Source organism: Amphiura filiformis, chromosome 9 (assembly GCF_039555335.1).
Source record: "Amphiura filiformis chromosome 9, Afil_fr2py, whole genome shotgun sequence".
Classification (NCBI taxonomy): domain Eukaryota; kingdom Metazoa; phylum Echinodermata; class Ophiuroidea; order Amphilepidida; family Amphiuridae; genus Amphiura; species Amphiura filiformis.
Window position 1 is genome coordinate 22,993,918 of NC_092636.1, and position 22,239 is coordinate 23,016,156.

The 22,239-nt window shown below is 35.8% G+C and overlaps 1 protein-coding gene across 1 annotated transcript in view; it reads right to left on the reverse strand.

The window, feature by feature from the left end:
* Nucleotides 1-4,598, reverse strand: part of LOC140160756 (solute carrier organic anion transporter family member 4C1-like) — an 83,584-nt gene extending 78,986 nt beyond the window's left edge. Inside the window, exon 1 of the mRNA XM_072184056.1 lies at nt 4,271-4,598. Coding sequence (XP_072040157.1) covers nt 4,271-4,366 — 96 coding nt within the window. The 5' untranslated portion in view covers nt 4,367-4,598. The remainder of the gene's footprint in view (nt 1-4,270) is intronic.
* Nucleotides 4,599-22,239: the final 17,641 nt, after the last annotated feature.

Sequence of the window (22,239 nt, forward strand, 5' to 3'; positions counted from 1 at the left end):
TAATTTCATGAAGAATTAGTCGCATTTACAATGAACATTTACATGATCTCTTTGCATGAATGCTTAAAAGGGACAACAGTTTATGTTATACATAAGTTTTAAGAATTTGATTTTCCAAATATATCAGGTCACCTTTAAATAGGCTACTATTATAAGCGTGGGCCTGGGCATATTATGGTCAAATATACAGACATATGCATATCATGATACAGGACAAAATAGTGTCAAAACTTCAGATTCCAGATACACAGAAACAAAATTCCTGATGTCCTGATGTTTATCATTGATTATAAACTGGGCAACGCTTTATCAAATTATCAGGTAAATAATAATTATGTTATAAAAACACACTGGGATAACACCAGAACACAGAGATAATGTGTCTTGCAATCATAAAACTTAACTTCTTTCAAAGATATACCTGTAGTTTTATAATTTAATTATACTATTCGCAAGGATAGGCAAGTGGTTAAGTCATAATATTTATTTGATATGTTTCTTCTAGTATATTTTATTGGAATCTGTATAATGTCCTTTTCTACTCTTTCAGGAATGGTTCACACTTGATCTTAGTTTTACCATCACAATGGACCACAATTGCCTCATCCCAATGGCATAGTTCAATAACCTCAATTAAACAATCATATAGTGCAAAATTTGACCTCAAGTTTCAGAGTATGAGTTTGTGTACCCAAATTTTCAAAGGTCATTCAATGAATGTGCAATGTATTGGGGTTAAAGAACTGTGCCTTGATAGATGAGCATGTTCGGGATCCTAGTGCATGTATAGGAGTGATTTTCATTCTTCTCACTCTTTTGGACCTTGAAATGCTCAAAATTTTGGTCAAAATTGAAAAAGGCAAATTTTGATCCTTTTCGCGCCATATTTTTAAAACGAAGAAAAAATTCAATAAGTTGAGAAAACACTTTCTAGTTTTGTGTCTTTAGAACACAAATACGCAATATTTGTCAATTTTGATATTTAGAGCAAGTTGTTATGGTGGACCGAAAAGAATTGGTATGGAAAATCAAATTTGATGCTTTTCTCAAAAACTGCTCATTTACGCATGCTAGCTGGATTCCTTGCATCATTTCCTTTTTGAAAATTAGTACTTTTATGTACTTATCTTCATTACTTTTAAAGATACAATACAAAACAATGTCTAAAATTTCCCACTTTGAGTGATTCGCAAGCCAAATAAAAAGGCCGTATCTGATTTGTAATTCACAGATAAGCTATAGGCCTACATCAACAAGTTCATTATTACTTGCGAGGGTATTTTAGTACATATAAAAAACTTTACAAGTTGTGCAAGTGTCCCCCAAAATGCACTTTAAGCTTTAAGCCGTTTAATAATGCTATGTAAACTTGAGTAGCTGACTTTTTAACCTTTGGAGCAACTGGTCTTTTCACTTGAACAAATTTGTATCAAAAGTCGGCAGTTTTGAAATAGATTTTATTATATTGACATTAAGCATGTTAAACAATATATTTTTATTGGAATAATCGTACCGCCAAATGCAATGAGAAACAACAATACAAGTACACGTGTATAGGCCCCCTATATTGTGGGAAATATCAGAAACAGGAATAGTGAAAATTACATTATTGTGTGAAAATGCATTTCAAGTTAGTCATGTAAAAAGAAGCATTAAAATGACATCGTATTAAATGATTGTATTTAATCATTTTCGTGATTGAACAAATGAATAGGATATTCATGCTTTTCAGAACCCATTCAGAACAGTGGAACGGAAACGTATTATCAAAGAAATTTAAGTCAAAAATACTAAATAAATGGAGTCACACGGATATTTTTTGCATTACTGATTTTTCTTTTATCGTCAGATGTAGAAATATTATATACTAGGCGGTTACCCATATTTGGCGGTTCTCGGCTGGGCACGATTACCTGGCTGATGGTAACTGTACCCATCATGTTTGATGCCCATATGACAGTTTTTACTTATTTGACCTCAGACGACCCCTGGTGACCCCAAAATGACCTTCCAAAAATTTGGCTTTAAATGTTGATTGTACCCACCAAGTTTCATGCCCATACAACAGTTTTTACTAATTTGACCTCAGATGACCTGTGAGTGACCTCGAATGACCTCAAAATGACCTTCCAAAATTTTGGCTCTAAATGTTGTCTATACCCACCAAGTTGCATGCCCATACGACAGTTTGTACTAATTTGACATCAAATGACCCGTGGGTGACCTCGGATGACCCCAAAATGACCGTCCAAAATTTTGGCTCTAAATGTTGACTTATCTACCAAGTTTCATGCCCATACGACAGTTTTTAGTAATATGACCTCAGATGACCCCTGGGAGGGGCCCCGGGGTCAGATGACTTAACGAACAATCTACCCACCAAGTTTGGGCCCTTTACGACCTACAACGGCCTTACACAACAGTTTTGAGTAATTTGACCTCAGATGACCCCTGGGAGGGGGACCCGGGGTCAGATAGCTTAACGAACATAAACTTCTTCTTGCCAGGACAGAACTACACCCACCCACCAAGTTTGAGCCCCGTGCGACTTATGACGGCCTCACATTAGCAGTCACAGACAGACAGACAGACAGACAGACAGATCTACAGAGAATAGCGTATTATAATATAGATGTCTATTGAATTTAGAAACATTTGATCAAGTTAAATGGAAAACTTGAAATAAAATTGTACGTATGTATAAGCCTGCGGTCATATAGGTAACTTTATATCGACCTCATTTTCCAATAAATATAATTTTTGTTACTTTATTAAGTTGGAAATTCCATACAAACCCCAAATCAGAGATACGCTGAGCTGATTGTGAATGTATAGAATTCGTATAGCTTTCTTCTATAAGCTATACTCTCATGTGATATCACGTGTGGCCTATAGCTATGAAGTTCAAGTTTCATGAAAATATTTACAATGAGAAGTCGTTCAATATCATGTAGCCTATTCCTGTGATACCACTGCTATCTGTCTCAGACAATCCAGGGGACTGAGCGAACGTTGATTCCAATTCCCCGGGTTGATTCCGAACATTTTGGGGGTCTGGAGCTGGAGGGGGAATCTGATTTTTGTTACTTGAACTATGAGGGGCCATGAGGAGGAATGGTAAGTTTTAAATGAAGAAAATTAGGAAAACAAGGTGGAATCCGAATGAAAATTGAATATTGCCATAGCTTTTAATACATGTATACCTGTAGGCATACTAGTAATTATAGGGCTATAAAATACGACCTCAGACACAATTTCTTTCATAATATTTTTTGACCATCAGCCTTAAACTCTCTCCATGTGGGTTTTAAAAATGTCAGAATTCTAACTTTTCATGACCATATTTGGAATCAGCATGAGAAATCCATTAGGCTATTGAAACTTGATGTTGAGTTTAGCGTCCCATTTTTTTCAGCTCATAATGAGGCAACTATTTCATTATTCATTATTCATTATTTTTAAGGTTTCATTATCAGCGGCCTTTTACCAATGCTTATGCGCTTTTGTTCATTCTAAATATAATGTCACAAACACACATAAACATTTATAAAAGTGTAATTATCTTGCTTTTTGTTTTTCAAGTTTTAAAACAAACTAAATGTATTCGGAAGTATACCATGCCAGTCTTCTTCACTCCAATTTGTACTAACCTCTCCGTATACATTTGAGGATAAGGGGAAATGGAGGGGGGATTGACTCATTAAATACAAAAATAACAATCATGCAGAACATCATGAAATAAATTTGTGGCACCAATTTGTCAAAACTAGGTCTTTCCTAGTTAAATTATTTACAACATCAACAATCTGGTAAAAACATTTGGGCTAGGTTGATTTCTCTTCTAGTGTACCCTGGCATCCCAAAGGTATAATTGAAATAATAGGATAGAGCAAGGGTCAAAAACCTGTATATTTTTAATGCTAAAATATTTAGATGGATTCATTTAATAGTTCTCAAGGCTTTCTATAGTTTTTGAAGTGTTCAAATACAAAAAAAGGGGTTTAAAAATTTTGCAGAACAAATTTTCTTTCTGGTTTAGTAGTAATTTGCAAAATAATGAATTATTTTCAGATTTTACATCTCAAACGCGGCACAAAATTCATAACGCGGGCGGTGGACGCTAAACTCAGAATCAAGTTTCAAGTGCCTTAAAATGAGTACAAACAAGCATAGTATTGGTTCAGTGGTTCTTAAAATAGCTCTTGATATTTTGAGAAAATATCTCAAAACTTGGACTTTTTTATGTTGAAGCCCAAAGGATAGCACTTACCTTTTCAGAGAGCATCTCCTTTTCCTTGTTAACCATCGGTTGGATCTCATGAAAATAATCATCATGTTTCACTTTCCCATTGTATTCCGACGTCATGGTTATATGTAACAGATTTATACAGTCCTGACAATAAAGATTTATAAAAGTGTGTTGTTTCCCTGAACTCCCTTTGGGTGTCCAATCATGCTCTAATGATGCATATTATCACAAATCAGTTGTAGAAAAAGAAACTTTAATACCTCACGCCACCACGCTGCTGCAAGATATACTATGAAATAAAATGTACAAAATGTAATTCATAACATTTAACAATATCTCCACACCGTGTCCGTGCAAACATGTTTTGGGATTATGCCAAAACCACAATCCGTCAGTGATCCAACTTGATACCCACGAGTATAATAGATTTGCAATCAAATTCGTGATATTTCAGATCAAATTCAATAAGTTGGCGAAAAAGTTTTGAAAACTTTCATTTCTGACTATAACTTCGTAATCTACTTAATAGTGTGACACTATCCACTCGGTGACTTAAGTCAAAATGGTCCCAACATGCTGAAGTAAAGTCCCGGAGTAAAGTGTAGCAGCGAGGCGCGCTTCTACCCCACGTCACTCCGTAAAAGAAACGCTCCAGAGCCAAAAGTCAATGAGCCATAACGCGTTACAAATGAAAAGCAAAATTGAAGTTCAAGGCAGGAGTTCAAGTTTAGCTAACTTTTAGCTAAGTGTTGGAACTTGGCAGTACTTCTGTGGGGTGCAGTGCATAACTTGTGCTGGACCTTTCCATAGTTTTTGGGTTACCCCACAGAGAGCAAGTCGATATTATAAAAGTGACGATTCGATCATATTCAGTCACGTGAGAGTTGGGAAATAAAACTTTAATCCAAACAGGTCCTTAATAATTAATAGGGCCTTATACATAACATGGCATTTACACCCCGGTTATAGAGTCAATAGAGGACCGCACCCAGGGGTGTTATTTTTAACACTTTTGGGTGTTATTTTTATACTCTTGGTGTCTTTTTTGACACCGGGAAGGTATAACAATAACATCAAAAGTGTTATAAAAAAACTCCTGGCGCGGTCCTCTATTTACTCCAACCGGTATTACATTTAACACCCAAGTTTTTGCAGGGTTCAAGCGTCGTATTCCCGTATTGATCTATCTGGTCACATTGTTTTAAAATACCAATCAGGGTCACACTTTACACCCACCCACAAAGATGGGTAGATTTTCACTGGAGACCATGTACCAATGCGCCCATTAGGCTTAAGCACACAATTTGAGCAAATTTGGGTGCTTTTTGTGACAGATTGGTATAGGCCTACTGATGGTTCCAAAAAACAGCAAAAAGTAGCCTATATAGCACTGTATAGCGAATCCCGGTTAAACTTAAATTTGAAAGAACCACCGCCGGGCTTTAAACATGCAGAAAAATTATTATGTGGGCCTATGATTATGATACAGGCTATTATAGTGGGCGGCCACATGGGTCAAAAAGGTATTTCCACCCCAAAATGAGTAAAATTCAAAAAGGGTTTAAACTCATAAAGAGTCTAAAACCCCCCAAAGAAGTCAAAACCCGGAAAAGAATCTATGCCACATGGGTAAAAAATTATTAAAACTCTTTAAGGGCTGGGGTATGAACGTTTGGACGGTATTTATTTTGGGACATTAGAGCACATCAGACATATCGAATTGCATTCTGAATACGAAGAATGTCATTCTGATATCAAATAATTTTGATTTTTGAAATTCGCAATTTAATACACATTTTATGGCAAATCATTAAAATTGATATTTTTGATATTTAACAGTACTTGAAGTGAACTTTATAAATCTGATGATTTATACTTAAAGTGTATGTAGGTGGGATGAAAAGCCGACGATCAATTGAAAATTTTGACCTTTCGTATTGAAGATATGGATTTTTTTCCCAAAACACCAAATAAAATTAGGTCTTTTTGGGAAAAAAATCCATATCTTCAACATGAAAGGTCAAAATTTTCAATTGACCGTCGGCTTTTCCTCCCTGCTACATACACTTTAAGAATATATCATTAGATTTATATAATTCACTTCGAGGACTGTTATATGTCAAAATTTGAAAAATATCAAATTTTTATAATTTGTCATAAAATTTGTATTATATTGTGATTTTCAAAAATGAAAATTATTTGATATCAGAAAGACATGCTTCGTATTCAGAATGCAATTCGATAGGTCTGAGGTGCTCTCATGTCGCACAAAAAATATTGTGGAAACGCAATAAACGCTCATTTTAGATCCCTTAAGTGGATGAAGTTCATGACTTTTCTGGGTCTATGCTTTTGAAAATGAAAAATTACGATAATTAACGCCCTCAATGTAGATTTCTTGTTATTTTCGCCAGTGAGGGCCCCGTATATACAGAAAAAAAGTTGCTGTCATTGGTATTTTTTGTTAACTCCAATGTGCAATAGTTCCAATTCAAAAAGGTCCATCCACGTGTCTTTTCAGTTGAATAACCAGTTATGGACATCGGGTCCTTTGAGGCTACTGTCGGGTCCCCAGTACATGAAAATGTTGCTGTCATTGGTATTTTTGTAAACCCCAATGTGCAGAAGTTCCAATTCAAAAAGATCAACATGTGTCTCTTCAAGCTTCTTCAGCTGAATAACCAGTCATGGGACATCGGGTCCTCTGCGGCTGTCTGGGCAGTGCAGTGGCGTAGCGTGGGTCATCATATTGGGTGGAGGGGAAGGGGGCACCGACAAAGATTGGGGGACCGGGTCTGGGGGGGGGGCACACTTTACACCCACCCACAAAGATGGTTAGATTTTCACTGGAGACCAATGCGCCCATTAGGCTTAAGCACACAATTGGAGCAAATTTGGGTGCTTTTTGTGACAAATTGGTATAGGCCTACTGATGGTTCCAAAAAACAGCAAAAAGTAGCCTATATAGGCCTACTATAGCGAATCCCGGTTAAACTTAAATCTGAAAGAACCACCGCCGGGCTTTAAACATGCAGAAAAATGATTATGTGGGCCTATATGATTATGATACAGGCTATTATAGTGGGCGGCCACATGGGTCAAAAAGGTATTTCCATCCCCAAAATGAGTAAAATTCAAAAAGGGTTTAAACCCATAAAGAGTCTACCCCCCAAGAAGTTAAAACCCGGACAAGAATCTATGCCACATGGGTAAAAAATTATTAAAACTCTTTAAGTGGATGAAGTTCATGACTTTTCAGGGTCTATGCTTTTGAAAATGAAAAATTACGACAATTAACGCCCTCAATGTAGATTTCTTGTTATTTTCGCCAGTGAGGGCTGCATACCGTTAAGCCATATTGTAACTTTTGCTGAGGAGGACGCCTCAATTTAGTTTAAAATTGGGATTTTTACATGATAGTAAATTCCAATTGTCTTTGCTTTACCTCAGTTGTTCGGCTTAAAAATAAAAGGGGACATATCTGACAGTAAATCTATCATTTTAATGGAAAAGAAATACTAATCTCCCGACTAGTATGGAAATGTTACAATGTGGCTTTAGTCTCTAATACAAAGGCGCGTATAGCTGCTTTGCTGAACCAGGAAATGGTATCAGCTTAGCTATATAAGTGTGTGTTACTTGCTTACTTACTTACTGTAACCTTGGAAATGGACATAATCTCAAAATTCCACGAAGGTATAACCCCCGAGTGGTTTCAAAGAGAAAGAAGTAAAGAATTAAAATTGTGTTTTTTTCTTCTTTTTTTTAAATACCTTTATTGCACAAAATATCAAAAAGCGGTGTGTGGTGCAAAAGGGCATCCCCGAACAGGCACGCAGGCCCACTGGATGGGGTCCCTTATACACACACCAAAATAAAAGAAATAAAATTACACAGTACATAATTATAAACACATTTTTAAAAACACTATAAAATACATTAAAAATACAATATAATACTAAAATTGAGTTGCCAAGTATCATGAGTATAGGGTAAAGACATCGCATAATACAATAATCATTAGTGAAATTGCACAAAGTAGGTAAACTGATTTTGCAGTTTGCAAATGTTCCCCCGTAATCCATGAACACCTCGGCACAAAGATCCCCTACACACCCCAAAGACGCTCCGCACCACCTTTCCCCCACCAAAGGTGGCCAGGGTAAACATTCCTATTTTGGGTCTTTTTCATATCTCGAAAAAAAATAAAAATAAACATGCTCTTTTTTGTTTTAGTTTTGAGATTTGTGAAATTTTTATGTGTCGTGACAGCTGAAAACTATTCACATTGGGCCCGCTGCAGGCCTATGCTCTTGAACGTAGAATATTCGATGCAATATATCTTCGCTGTTTAATATATCAGTCATGTGTGACTTATAACAAAATGTTTGACGACTTTAATAAAATCGATAAAATATTTCCACCATTCGACATCAAATACAACTGATTTTCCATCAACAAACATTCGTTAGAAGATCATTAGGAAACGAATTTGGAGAAAACCTTCTGTTAATAAAATACTATGCTGAGCCACCAGCCTGGGTGGCTCACGCTCCAATAATTTCAGATGATTGAGCTCAGTAATACATCAAAGAATGTCTTCCAATTCATGAAAACAAATAGATAATCAGCTTATCGGATTAAAATCTATAGAGGAACGTCTTGCTGAGGCTCAGCGAGTGTTTGTAATTATCAGAAGGGTTTCTCCAAATTCATTCTCTAATGTACAAATTAATTGAAAAAGTTCTAAATTGAATAACGAATACTTGCTGAATGAATATTTTACGTCGAATGTTTGGAGGGGACATGCCTTTTGGGATATAAATTCATCGGCTCGTATCATTTTGACAAAGGGTACATTAATCATACTATAGAGCCATATAATCTACTCCCAGTCGGAAAAATACCCACAACAACACACATACGTACAACCACCCCCAACAAACACCCACCCCACACCCACATTATAGCTTGAATTAAATGCATCGCTGTCTGCAATAATACAATCTCTGTATATTGTAAGAGTTTCCAGGTTACGGTCCTCTTGCATAAAGGCATCAATAATAGTCCCCATACACAAGAACACATGTCCAGAAGACCAACACAACACAGGGTGTCCCCCCCCAAAAAAAAGAGGCCCTCATTGCGCCCTCTTTTTCTCCTATTTCAGAAAAGTTGATCAAGTATATGTTGGTATGTAAAGAAGCCTTTACCCGTTAGCTTTAATAAACCGAAACAATTATTTCAATCGGCTCATAACTTTTGAAGATATGCCCTTTTAAAGAAATGTATCCGTTTTTTTACTCTGTCCACGGAGGAGGTTTGGCTACTTCAAAGATTGAAAAGTGCATATACCATGCATGAATATAAAACATTCCTCGATGCTAACTTTATAAAATAACAAATTTAATTTAGGGAATGGGCTTTACCGGTGGGCTTATGGGTTATGGATTTTGTTAAGTGTCATTAATTTGGGCGAAATTGATGTGGGATGGGACTTCTTTTGCTGTACTTGCAATTACTTATGTTTTTCTCGTTTATTTTATGCCTTTTTGTTTTATTATGTTTCTTACTTTCTTACTTTATCGTTTCTTGCATTCTTTTTATTGACAACATAAGTCATTTCTCTTTTTGGAATAAAAGGTAGCCCTGAAAAGGGCTGTTTAGTTTGTCTTTGGCTCTTTTGAAGTGAGTTTACTGTGCTGCTCTGTCCTCTACCTGGTTGCCTCCTTGACGAATACAGGTTTCAGCCCTAGTCCTCATTGCATCAATTGCGTTGCGTACCAACCTTGTGTGCCGGATACTTGCGAATATAGCAGTAATACGTTTGCAAAGATCTTGGATTTTGCCACAAATGAAGAAATTAAGTGGTGTGAGGTCTGGTGAGCTTGCAGGCCAATCCATAGCATGACCCACCCCAACCACTCTGTTTGCTATCCGTGGACAGAGTGAAAAACGGGTACTTGTCTTTAAAAGGGCATATCTTCAAAAGTTGTGAGCCGATTAAAATAATTGTTTTGGTTTATTAAAGCTAACAATTAAAGGTTTCTTTACATACTAAAATATATTTGATCAACTTTTAGAAATAGGCGAAAAAGAGGGCGCAATGAGGGGCCTCGTTTTTTGGGACATCCTGTATAGGTTACAAATCCCCTTGTACGAAGGTAACCATAATAGTTAATTATCATTATTAATTTTTATAAACTAGATATAAATTTCTAGAACCCGTTTTTGATATTTTTTGTTAGTTTTGATCAAGTATTATCTACTGCATGCTGACGACATCAGCAGTAGACAGCGACTTCATCAATACCAATATCAGCAGTAGATAACTACCAATATCTGTTGTAGACAGTTACTTCATCATATCAATACCATATCAGTAGCAGATAGCTACTTTATCAATACCACTTTCGGATGTAGATATACTTCACCAATACCAATATCAGCAGTAACTAGTTACTTCATCAATACCAATCAGCAAAAGATAGCTCCTTCGTAGCTTACTTTAACGCCTCATTCGGTACAATGCGACTTTATTCCCTCATGTTATAGCATTTTGAATGGAAAAAGAGAGCATTTCAAAATAATATCGACACATTGGGATATTTCTTCCTTCGTAGCGATTCCCACTGTATTTTAACTGCTGAATAACCAGTTATGGGACATCGCGATATTGGGCCCTTTGAGGCCACTGTCTGAACCCCCGTACGCACAGGAAAAAGTTGCTGACATTGGTATTGTTGTAAACCCATGCAATGGTTCCAATTCAAAAAGATCAACCCATGTGTCTCTTCAGCTGAATAACCAGTTCTGAACATCGGGCCCTTTGAGGCTACTGTCGGGGCCCCCGCGCTGTGAGGAAGATGTACACCCAAGTAGCCAAGTTTCGATTTACAAATATATAGGGCCTACTATATCAGATCGACAGTGGCGAAAACGAACTTTGTTCCCGGACTTTCTGTCACTGATTTTACTCAGACATTTGCGCGCAAAAAAGTTTATATTTCAGACAATTTTAGCCTAAAATGAAGGTGAGTTTTGCTATAAAGGGGCAGTGCGCGCAAAATTGAGCATTCATTTGACCATATTTTGGTCCCAAACATGGTGTTTTCGGGCTAAAAAGGAACTTAATGCACAGGGCAATTTTGGGGTCCCCACATTTTGGGGTCCCGGGCCCATCTGGCCCAATGGTAAATCCGGCCCTGGCACTCAAGACGCTATTTTTCTTGCCCCCCCCCCCCCACTTTTGAGGCAAACCCCCCAAAATCACGTAAATTTCCACTTTTTGCGGCAATTTTGGGCAAATTTTTTGCCCCCCTGAAATTCACTTCCCCCCAAAAAAAATTCCTGGCGCCGCCACTGTTGTTATCCATAGTCGTGCTGGACTGCTGGACATCTTTGACCTTTTCACCAGTGTTCATTTGTTTTTGGGTGTGAATTTTTACCTGGGTGTATGCACGATCATAACAAAAGCGATTATTTTACCGGCATCCAAGCGAAGTAAAGGACACGTTCCAAACATGACCTTAACCAGTTCAGCGAACATCGAATATGGTCAGCATTGATATTATTAGTATTATATGCGATACTCGTATATAAATGAACTCTATTTTGATCTTCAGATTGCAAGAGAGTGAAGGAACTTTATTATAGAAATGATTGGAAAGATCGGGAGATCAATTTGGCAAGAAATAAGACCAGATTTGGTCAAATTCGATGGAGTAGAATTGAAACTATTTGCCATACCCAAGGTGAGGCGTAATTTAAGTACCATAATTATAAGTACCTATATATTTTTAATATATATAGCATTATGACGCAGCTTACAAGATTTATATTTTCATGAAGATATGGTAAAATACAATATTTAATGCCGACCACCGATTTCTTTAAAATGAATATTGTATTAATGGATACTATTTAGAAAATACATACGGGCATAGATTAGGCACTGATATATTTAATGTGACAATTTACTCTTCACCATATTTATCACGGCCGTGTGCATGTACAGGGCTGGTTAAAATGATCTCCACATAATGTTGTTATTAAAATCTTTTACTTTTAGAATATATTCAAATGAATTCTTATCTTAAAGACCCATTCAGTGATCCCAGCGAAAGTGTAAAAAAAATAAAATTGTTTATAAATTGCTTAAAAGTGAAGAATAAGTCATTCAAATCGTCATTTGGTATTTTTGAAATGAAAAATTTGGCAAAAATTTGGCAGTATTGATGAAGTTGAAGCCCCATTCAAATACATGTAGCTAATTTAAATACTGTCAGTATCTAAATTACAGATTCATGTAAAATTCCTTATTTTTGTCTTAAATACACAGCTTTCGGCTGAACCACTAGCAGGCTTTGTTAACATATTTATGACAATGACAAAGGTACCAAAATCTGAATTTTGATGATTTTTACGATCGTCCGGATGAGCAAATCACTGAATAGGCCTTTAATAGACTTGTGCATTAAAGCCATATTATAACATTTGCTATTGAGGACGCCCTCACTGATTTTTTAAAATTCATTTTTTTACACGATTATATTGTACTTTATTAAACCAATATACCCTGCAAAAATCAAGACTCTAGGTGCTGTAGTTTTGTGAAAATCCGAGATTTTGAATAAAGCGCCGGAACCGGCGTCTTATTATTACGATGGAATTATTAGTCGAACGCATACACGATGTTCATAACACACAGTCATGACAGTACGTTACATGGCATGCGGGACGGTGATCTACACAACAAAGGGTCGTACCACAACATGACCGAAGGAGTGGTACGTATTGGCGACATACGCGCTGGTAGTAAATTCCAATTTTCTTTGCTTTGCCGTAGTTGTTCGGCTCAAAAATAAAAGGGATATATCTGACAGTAAAACTAACATTTTATGTCAAAGAAATGCTAATCTATTTTGTATGATAATGTTATAATATTGCTTGAATCTCTTAAATATGTATAAAGTTGATATACATTTATTGACTGAATGGATAACTTAGGTTAGCAACTATTTTAATGCTCAATATGTATGTATTTTAAACTGTCGCGATTTGGTAGTTCACAGCATCTTGCGAATGGTAGTGAACTTTGGCAAAAATTGCATTATTCATAGCGAGTGTGTAGAAGAATTCAAAGATCACATATATACTTTTGTAGGTCCTCCTGCGGTTCTTGAGTTATGTTGTAAAGAGGGCTGAAACAACAACACTTTTGTAAAACGTACATAACTAATTAACAATAAATCAAGCAAGTTTTCAAGTATATGATTTGTAGAATGAACTTTTGCAAAACATCAAAGTGTTATTTTTCAATAATACATTGATTTAGATACTGAAAATCAATTGTTTGGCTGCTACGACCAACAATACCTCCTCCACTCATTCAGTGATTTGCTCATCCGGACGATCGTAAAAATCACCAAAATTCAGATTTTTGTACCTTTGTCATTGTCATAGATGTGTTAACATAGCCTGCTAGTAGTTCAGCTGAAAGCCGTGTATTTAAGACAAAATAACTTAAATAAGGCATTTTACACGAATCTGTAATTTATATATAAATTAGCTACATGTAGGGTAAATTGGGGTAAATGGAACGGTGGGGTAAATGGAACGCTGAGAATACAATTTCCTCAATCAAGAATAAAATTGGGCAACATCATACCGAGTGTTCCATTTACCCCAACGCCATACGTTCTGCTTTTGTTTCATACCCCAAACTTGGGTTTACTCGGTATTTGAGTGGAAGAAAATCTCAAATGTTGTCACTGACTATGAAGTGGTGCTACGGTTCAGTGAACATTACTAATTTAAGGGTATTGATTCCTAAATATTTGAAGGTTGTGCTGAGAGTTGTCATACAATATTGGCAATATGTTTGTTATCTACAATAACATAAATGTTTTAAACAATAAAATAGCAAATTTTAATGATGAAATCATGCATATAAATATGCTAATTAGCTAATTAATTAGTTTGGTGTTCCATTTACCCCACAACAGATCCATTTGAGGTAAATGGAACACGGTTGACTGACTTCAAATATAGGCCCTATATAACATATGAATATTTTTTTACTAAATGGTTTAAATATTATGAAATTATATATTACAAATAACTAATTCATGGTAGATTAGGCTCCCTATTGATTTTTAAAAAATCTGAAAACCATTTATTTCTGTTATGTACACTACCAAGAGAAAGTGTATTTGTACGTGGTAATTTACCATGTTTATAAAAAAACATGAAAACAAAATTATTGTTGTTATTCCTTTGTTTAGTCACAAAATATATGTTAAATAAAATATTCTGATGTCTTTTCAATGTAAATATAGCTATGAATGTGGGCTCCTTGCAAGTAATGCCCCTTGTTCCAATTATCCACCCCACTGTTCCATTTACCCCAATTTGTTGGGGTAACTGGAACATTTCATGATCATGCATGTATTTGGACCGAGTACAAGAAATAAAGCATAAAATGGGAGTTTATCTGTTAAAACAAGTCGTAAAAACATATTATCCACATAATCTACTTATTGAAACAAACAAAAATCATATATGGATACCCTCCCGATCACAGAAAGTGATTTATTGCTTAAGCGTTCCATTTACCCCAATTTACCCTATTTGAATGAGATTTCAATTTCGTCAATGCTGCTGTTTTTCTCGTTCTTTGCCAAATTTTTCATTTTAAAGATACCAAATGACAACTTGAATGACTTATCCTTTACTTTTAACCAATTTATAAACAATTTTAATTTGTTTACACTTTTGCTGGGATCACTGAATGGGTCTTTAACATAATTATGGACATTTAATAGTGGCCGTATCAAAAGATTGGAAGGAGTGGTTTGTAATTTTGTCCAATTAGCATCTTTTTTGGTTTATACGTCATTGCTTTTTATCAAATCAAATTGAGACAAAATTATGACAGCAAAATACATAACTTTATATGTTTTGCTTGCCACAATAGAAGGACTCGTGAAATATCTGTATTCATGACAAATCTTCAAGCAATATATGAACGAATTTATAGTAGGCCTATGGTGAAATTCACGATCAAGTTGAATTTCGATCTTTCAAAAGACTAATGAAAAGACCGTGAAGCGCATGAAAATTTTGACTTTCATCTCTTGGAGAGGGCGCAGAATTGATGCTGAATTGGTCAATTTGGCGCCTGCCCCCCTCGCTACACTCTAAATTTCAATGATTTTAAATTTCAATTTAAAATAATTTGGGGATTGTGATTAGGACCAATCAAGTATTAGATTTAAAATTAAATCTTTACAGATCTAAAATTGAAATCTTCTAAATCTAGAATTGATTATTTTCAAATCCTTGTAATTTACAGTATACGCCATAATTTGGTTTGGAAGATAAAAATATCACTTGAAACGATGAATAAGGAATTAATGCATCCACTAGGGATCGAATATAAGTGAAAATAAAACTATTAAAGCTACTATTATTGTATGTTTCTACAGTTTGCCGTTCCATACCAACCCATCTCATGGATAATCTACTGCATCGTGTTGGCCATCTATATGAACACGTGGTTTATTCTGGCGCTATTTTTATGGGGTTGGAAGCCATGGTATCCAAGAGGAACGGATTCCCAATTGAAATATTTCATCTACGGATCTAACTGGACCTATATTGCGGGATGTGCGTATGTTTTCATGAGAACAGTTACAACGCTGGTGTTTCATATTAAGACAGGTTTTAAAGGTATGACTACTTGAATAAAAAGTTTCTAGAGATTTCACGGTTGTTTGATGTGATCATTTATTAAAGTTACTAAAAAACATTATATAATGTTAAATTCTAGACCTGAACAATACCGACCATTTTTACATTCATTTCCAGCTCTCTTTAACATAAATTTTAATAAAGTTTCTTTTTCAACTTATTTATCTTCTTCTGCTTTTTTGTGGTATTTTTTATTCAATAAACTGTGTATTTGTGTGCAAACCGAGGGCGTTATTCACATATATCTTAAATTCAATTTAGCCAAATAATGTAAGTTATTCCTAACATTTATTTATCAAAAGTTTTTTGAAAAGTGCATAGCTATCTGTTACTCAATTTTCTGGTGTTTTAATGCCATTATGCCAGTGTCCAAACCTTGTTAAGATCCGGGGTTAAGATAAAAACACAATTTAAGATAAATAGCGCCATCAGTGTTTACCTTTTCTTAAAAATGACGTAGTTTTACATGCCATCAAACAACCGTGATTTGTATCTGATACACACTGACTAATCAAAAGATTAGAAACTGACACTGATTTTTATTCTTTCTTGACCAAAGTAGTTTTCGTTGTCATAAGGCATAACATGAAAAAAAAGGGTAGGTGGGTAGGGATTTAATTTTTTTTAAAGTATATATTCAAGGACATTCTTTGTGATAAAAAGTTACAATACAACTTTTAATGCTATAAATTGCGTTTGATAAAAGCCTTTTTAAATTAAAATTTTATTTCCTCTTTATTTATTTATTTATTTTTTTGGAAAAAAAAGAAAAAAAAAGTCTAGGGTCGGGCCTAATTTTAGGGTAGGTCGGGTTACGCCAATCAAACAATTTTTTTAGGCCTAATTGAAAAGCTTTGTTGCTAAACCCCTTACATCCACTTAAGCAATTTTGAGAACACATCAAAAAATTATTTAAAAAAAAATCACTGATATTATAAAAGGCCTAAGGAGGTTTTCAACAAAAGCAAATTTTGGCGGGATACCTGGGTAGGATGAGCATCCCGCCAAAACTGCTTTTGTTGCAAACCCCCATAGGCCTATATCAGTACCTTTTTTGATGATTTTTTATGTTTTCTCAAAATTGCTCAAATGGACGTAAGGGGTTTTGCAACAAAGCTGTTCAATCGACAGTGCAAGTTAGTTCTGATGAAAATTGCACTCATCTGCTTTTCATGTTACACATCGTCCACACCAGGTAAAACTGATTTTGTACTGACATCAAAGCACGCGTGTCTTTATAAACTGCATGCCCGCCGGCTACTGAGAGTAGGTGCTATTACAAAATAAGCTGAAATGATACTCCGCGCTCGGTGAGCGATTGGATAAAACCAATCATTGGCTAAAAACCAATTGCTTATAGCTCAGCGATGTAATTAATTCAGCTATAGTCGTGTTCACACGGTCGGACATAAGTGAGTTATTGCCGGTAATAAGTGACTTACAACCGGTAATAGTGACTTATTACCGGTAATAAGTGACTTACGTCCGACCGGCCGTGTGAACATGACTTATGAGTTGTCTTTCAAAATATCCAGGCTAAATCCTATTGCTGAAGGTCGAGTCTCTCAATGTCTGTATATAATAGCAAACTCAGCTTAAAGGAAGTGTCCGGCAATCACAACATTAAGTCTTATACGTTAGAAAAATTATTATCAAGCACGAATCACATGGTTTTATTTAAAACAAAGTCATATTAACCATAAAAACGAATAAAAACAGCCATCTCTCAACACGCGATATTCAAAATTCCCGCGCCGAAATGTTCGTTTTTTACGATAATAGTTAGACCACAACAAGAAAAGTGTTTAATCTCAGATATTCTTTGCGTGTGTAGTTTTATATAATACTACACTCTCATCACTACACGTTTTGTTAAAACACCAATTTAAAAACAATTTAAAAACCTAAACACAGATGTCAAATTACCAGACATTACATTCCTATATTTTGATCATTTTACAGTCTAACTTAGATGATTAGGAACATAGGGGTATGTGGGGATGTGGGGGAGGAAGTGTTTTTGTCGACTGGAAGTAAATTGTAAGGTGTGGTTGTATGTGAGGAAGGGGGAGTAAATTGTAAGGCGTGGTTGTGAGGACTAATGGTTACCTTTGTGCAAGGAGATCCGTAACCTGGAAAGTCGACATTGATAGCGGGATTGTATAAGGGGTGTTTGAGTGTGTATGGGTTGTTCAATATTTGCGTGGGAACACATTCTGTTCATTATCATGTACGTCACACTGAAGCTCACTGACAGCATAATTTTTGTCTTTACAGTAACTTCTGTACCACTTCAAGACCGTGAACATGACTCACAATCGACCGAAGAAAGACAACAGTACGTTAAAAAGGACTTGAAGCTGCCTTGGTATGCCGTACTAACATGGTTGCTTCAGATTCACGCCTATCCTGGCCTTGTGATAACAACACTTGTTCGCTGGACCATAGATACTGGAGAACCCTACCAATTTCAAGATCAATACAACATAATCGATATCAACCATCATATAATCGGTATCATACTCCTGGTTCTCGACTTCTTCTTGCTCGCTTCACCTGTTCGCCTGCAACATACCGTGCACTCCATGATTGGTCCAATTATATACTTGGCATTCACACTTCTCTACTATTTTGCCGGAGGAACTAATCCACATCATTTAAACAAAGAGATAAACGGGGATACATATATTTATATGAAGAAAATTGATTGGGGAATGTATCCTCGCACAACAGTGGTGATATTTGCGATAATAACATTCGTGGGCTTTCCGTTTCTTCATCTCTTTTTTTACTTGTTACAAAAGTTGAGAGATGTGTGTATTGAGTGGTATTACTATCGGAAAAATACATCATAAGTTTTGTATAGCATCATATAATTTCTATACGCTGGCGAAGTGACGTAATAATCGGATTAACTACCATAGCAATATAGGAATACACTTTTTGAATAGATTGCCCTGCACTACAAGCAGATTGCACTAATCATCTGTGTATGTCTGCAATCATAGATTGAATACAAAACCGCTCTTTTTCAAGATACTAATCTTACAGGTGCGAGTGATCAGCCTTTCTTTGACATCTGTGGTTCAATGCATCGGTACCGCGTGAACGTTGTAGTGCAGTGCGATATAGTCAAAATTGTATTCATCTATTGCTATGGTAGTTGATCCGATTATTTACGTCTACGGCGAATAGGGAGCATGGTGGGCTAACAGTTAGGGTGTCAGACTCTTGATTACAAAGTTGCAGGTTTGAACCCGTCAAGGCCAACATGCTGTATTCTTGGGCAAAACATTTGACCATCCCTTGTTCCACTCCAATGAGGTGTATAATGGGGATCTTTAAACCGTAGAAGTGATGATGCAATAGGATTAACTACCAATATCAATACGTTCGAAGTATTTTTTGAATATATTGCACTACCATGCACTACAAGCAGGTTGCACTCATCACCTGTGTAGGTCTGCAATCATAGATTGAAAACAATACCGCTCTTTTCAAAGATACTAAGATACAGGTGAGACTGAGGTGAGAGTGCGATACAGGTACATGTACAATGCAGAGGTGCCGCCCGCATGAACATACTAGTGCAGTGCAGTGCAGTGTGATACATTCAAAACTTGTTCGAACCTATCACTTCTACAGTGAATTGGTGGTCATACCGGTGCCGTTGTCGTTGGCAGCCACATGGTTGATATCGCTCATTGGCAGCGGAATAAATGTAAAGTGCTTTGAAAAGATGCTATATAAATGTCGAAATTGTTTAGTGTTCATGTATATTAATATTTTATCATGTTTATTTTATTTTGTATATACATGTAATTGTAAATACATGGCTTCATTAGCAAGTGGTTAAATATGTCTCTCTTGCAGTGGCGGCGCCACGGAGGGGTGGGGCATGGGGGGGGGCAAATGCCCCAGTCAGAAATCTTGCCCCAGAAAACCCAAAATTACTAAAATATCAATTTTTTGCGGTAATTTTTGCAAAATTTGTTGATTTTGCCCCCTGAAATTCACTTTTCCCCCCCCCCCCCCGAAAAAAATTCCTGGTGCCGCCACTGCTCTCTTGCAAGGGGTTAAATATGCCGGACGTACCATTGTGTTGTGCTCTTGGACAAGGTGCTTTACCTTACTTGCCTATCTCTACCCAGGGGTGAAATGGGGAGCTGTTATAAATATTGTCCATTGAGCATCGCCTGGTATGGTCATGCCTTGTACATTGTAAGGCAGCTGACACATTCTAACGACAGCGAAATAAATGCGAGCACTTTGGTACATCTGAAAGGCGCTGTATAAATACCAACATTTTATTTATGGTGGCCACCATAGTTGAAGATTTATAGCTGTTGAATCAGTCGGGAATACCAGTATGATAAATTAAAAGGGTCAACTAAAGTAGATTATCTTGATACTGAACTATTTCAAGGGGCATTTTGTAATTCTAGCATCCTCTTCACAGGGTATGGTTCCATAGATATCCGCAAAAAAAATTCTTACAAAAGATTTTCAGTTGATTTGGACATAAAATTTGTGAGTTATGCAAAATTGCATGTATTACATTGCCACATACCTCACTGTGTTGTAGTTTCTGTCTGTCGACAGGCAGAAAATACAAACTGTACAATGGTGTTGTCAAACGACCAAATCTGCAAGAAAGATAGACTTCTCCGTAGTCCACATGCCCATTTTGCATACCGTACTCTGGCTATTACATTTAAGCATAAAACTCTGATTTGTATTAATTTGTGTGCAATTTTTCACATCTGATCTTTTCAGTCACCATATATTCCCTCTGTTTGTTAGCTTCCCAAGTATACTCAGGCTTTCGCGAATAAACTGGTAGATTCCAAAATCAGAATTGTTCAGTATTAAAGTGAGCCAGTATTGCATTCAATAACATAAGTATACTTACTTTTACTGTCACTAATTATATAAACTCTTTATGACCATTTTACTATTAATTATAATACACATCAGTATAATTTTGAGTTCAACAGAATGCATTCATCATGATTAATAATAATAATAACATATTTTTTATTTGAATCAAAATTTGACTATGGCATAGTCTACAAGAAAGGTTATTCACAAAACATGTCCTTTAGATTTATGTGAGTATAAAAATCAACTTTTTGGAATGAGTAGGAATTGAGGTTGTAGATCACAAAGTGCCCCTTTAATGCTATGTATTCACAAAAAGTTGGAGATTTTTATATCACTGGAAACCTCTGGCTGCATAATGTTTATGTACAAAAAATTTCTTGCAGATTAATTTGTTTAAAAGCAAAAATATTGTGAAATTCAAATTACGTTCTGGTGCACCAGAACAAAATTACAACGCATTGTCTATGGAGCAGTGTAATACACATAATCATGCATAACTAGCTAATGCAAAATCAGAATCAACTGAAATTTTGGGAATAAGTTTTTTTGTGGATATGTACTGAACAACTGAACAATGTCATAAAAAGAGGATGTTAGGATCATGAAATACTCCCTTAACTTAGGTTTTTCTTTTTTAAAGTATGCCTCAAATTACCAATATATAAGAATATTTTTGTACAAATATGTTGACTTATTTTAATTTTACAGAATAAATAACAAAACTGAGAATGGAAAACGGACTGCCCATTGTTTTATTTTGGCCTAATTACCTGAGAAGTTTTTATATAAAATTCCTGCGCAACTTTATTTTAACAGATATTTTAAAGGAACGCTCCGGCAATCACAACATTATGCCTTATATGTTAGAAAAACAATCATCAAGAATGAACTCTCAACACGAGATATTCAAAATTCCTGCGCCGAAATTGCCTGTGGCAATGATGTCATGGTTATTTGTGCTCAATTGTCATCAGCCTTCATTGTGTTACCGAGACGTCATTGCCACAGGTAATTTTGATGCCCAAGAAATTTAAATATTGCGTGGTGAGAGACAGCCATTTTCATATAAAACCACCTGATTCATGCTTGATAATTATTTTGTCTTACATATATAAAGGTAGGGATGACCAATGAACCATCAACTTGATTAGAACACTCCCATAGACATGCAGGGAGCTCAACTGTGCACTGCTTGCACAAACATTTCTAAATTGATCTCATTCTTTTATTTTTCAATATTTTTCTGTAAAAATTGGGGAAGTTAATGCCAATTATATTTTGTAACTATCTTGCAAATTACAGCGACATAACTTATTTCATTTTCCTGTAAGTGCGAGTCAAATTTGGTCCAT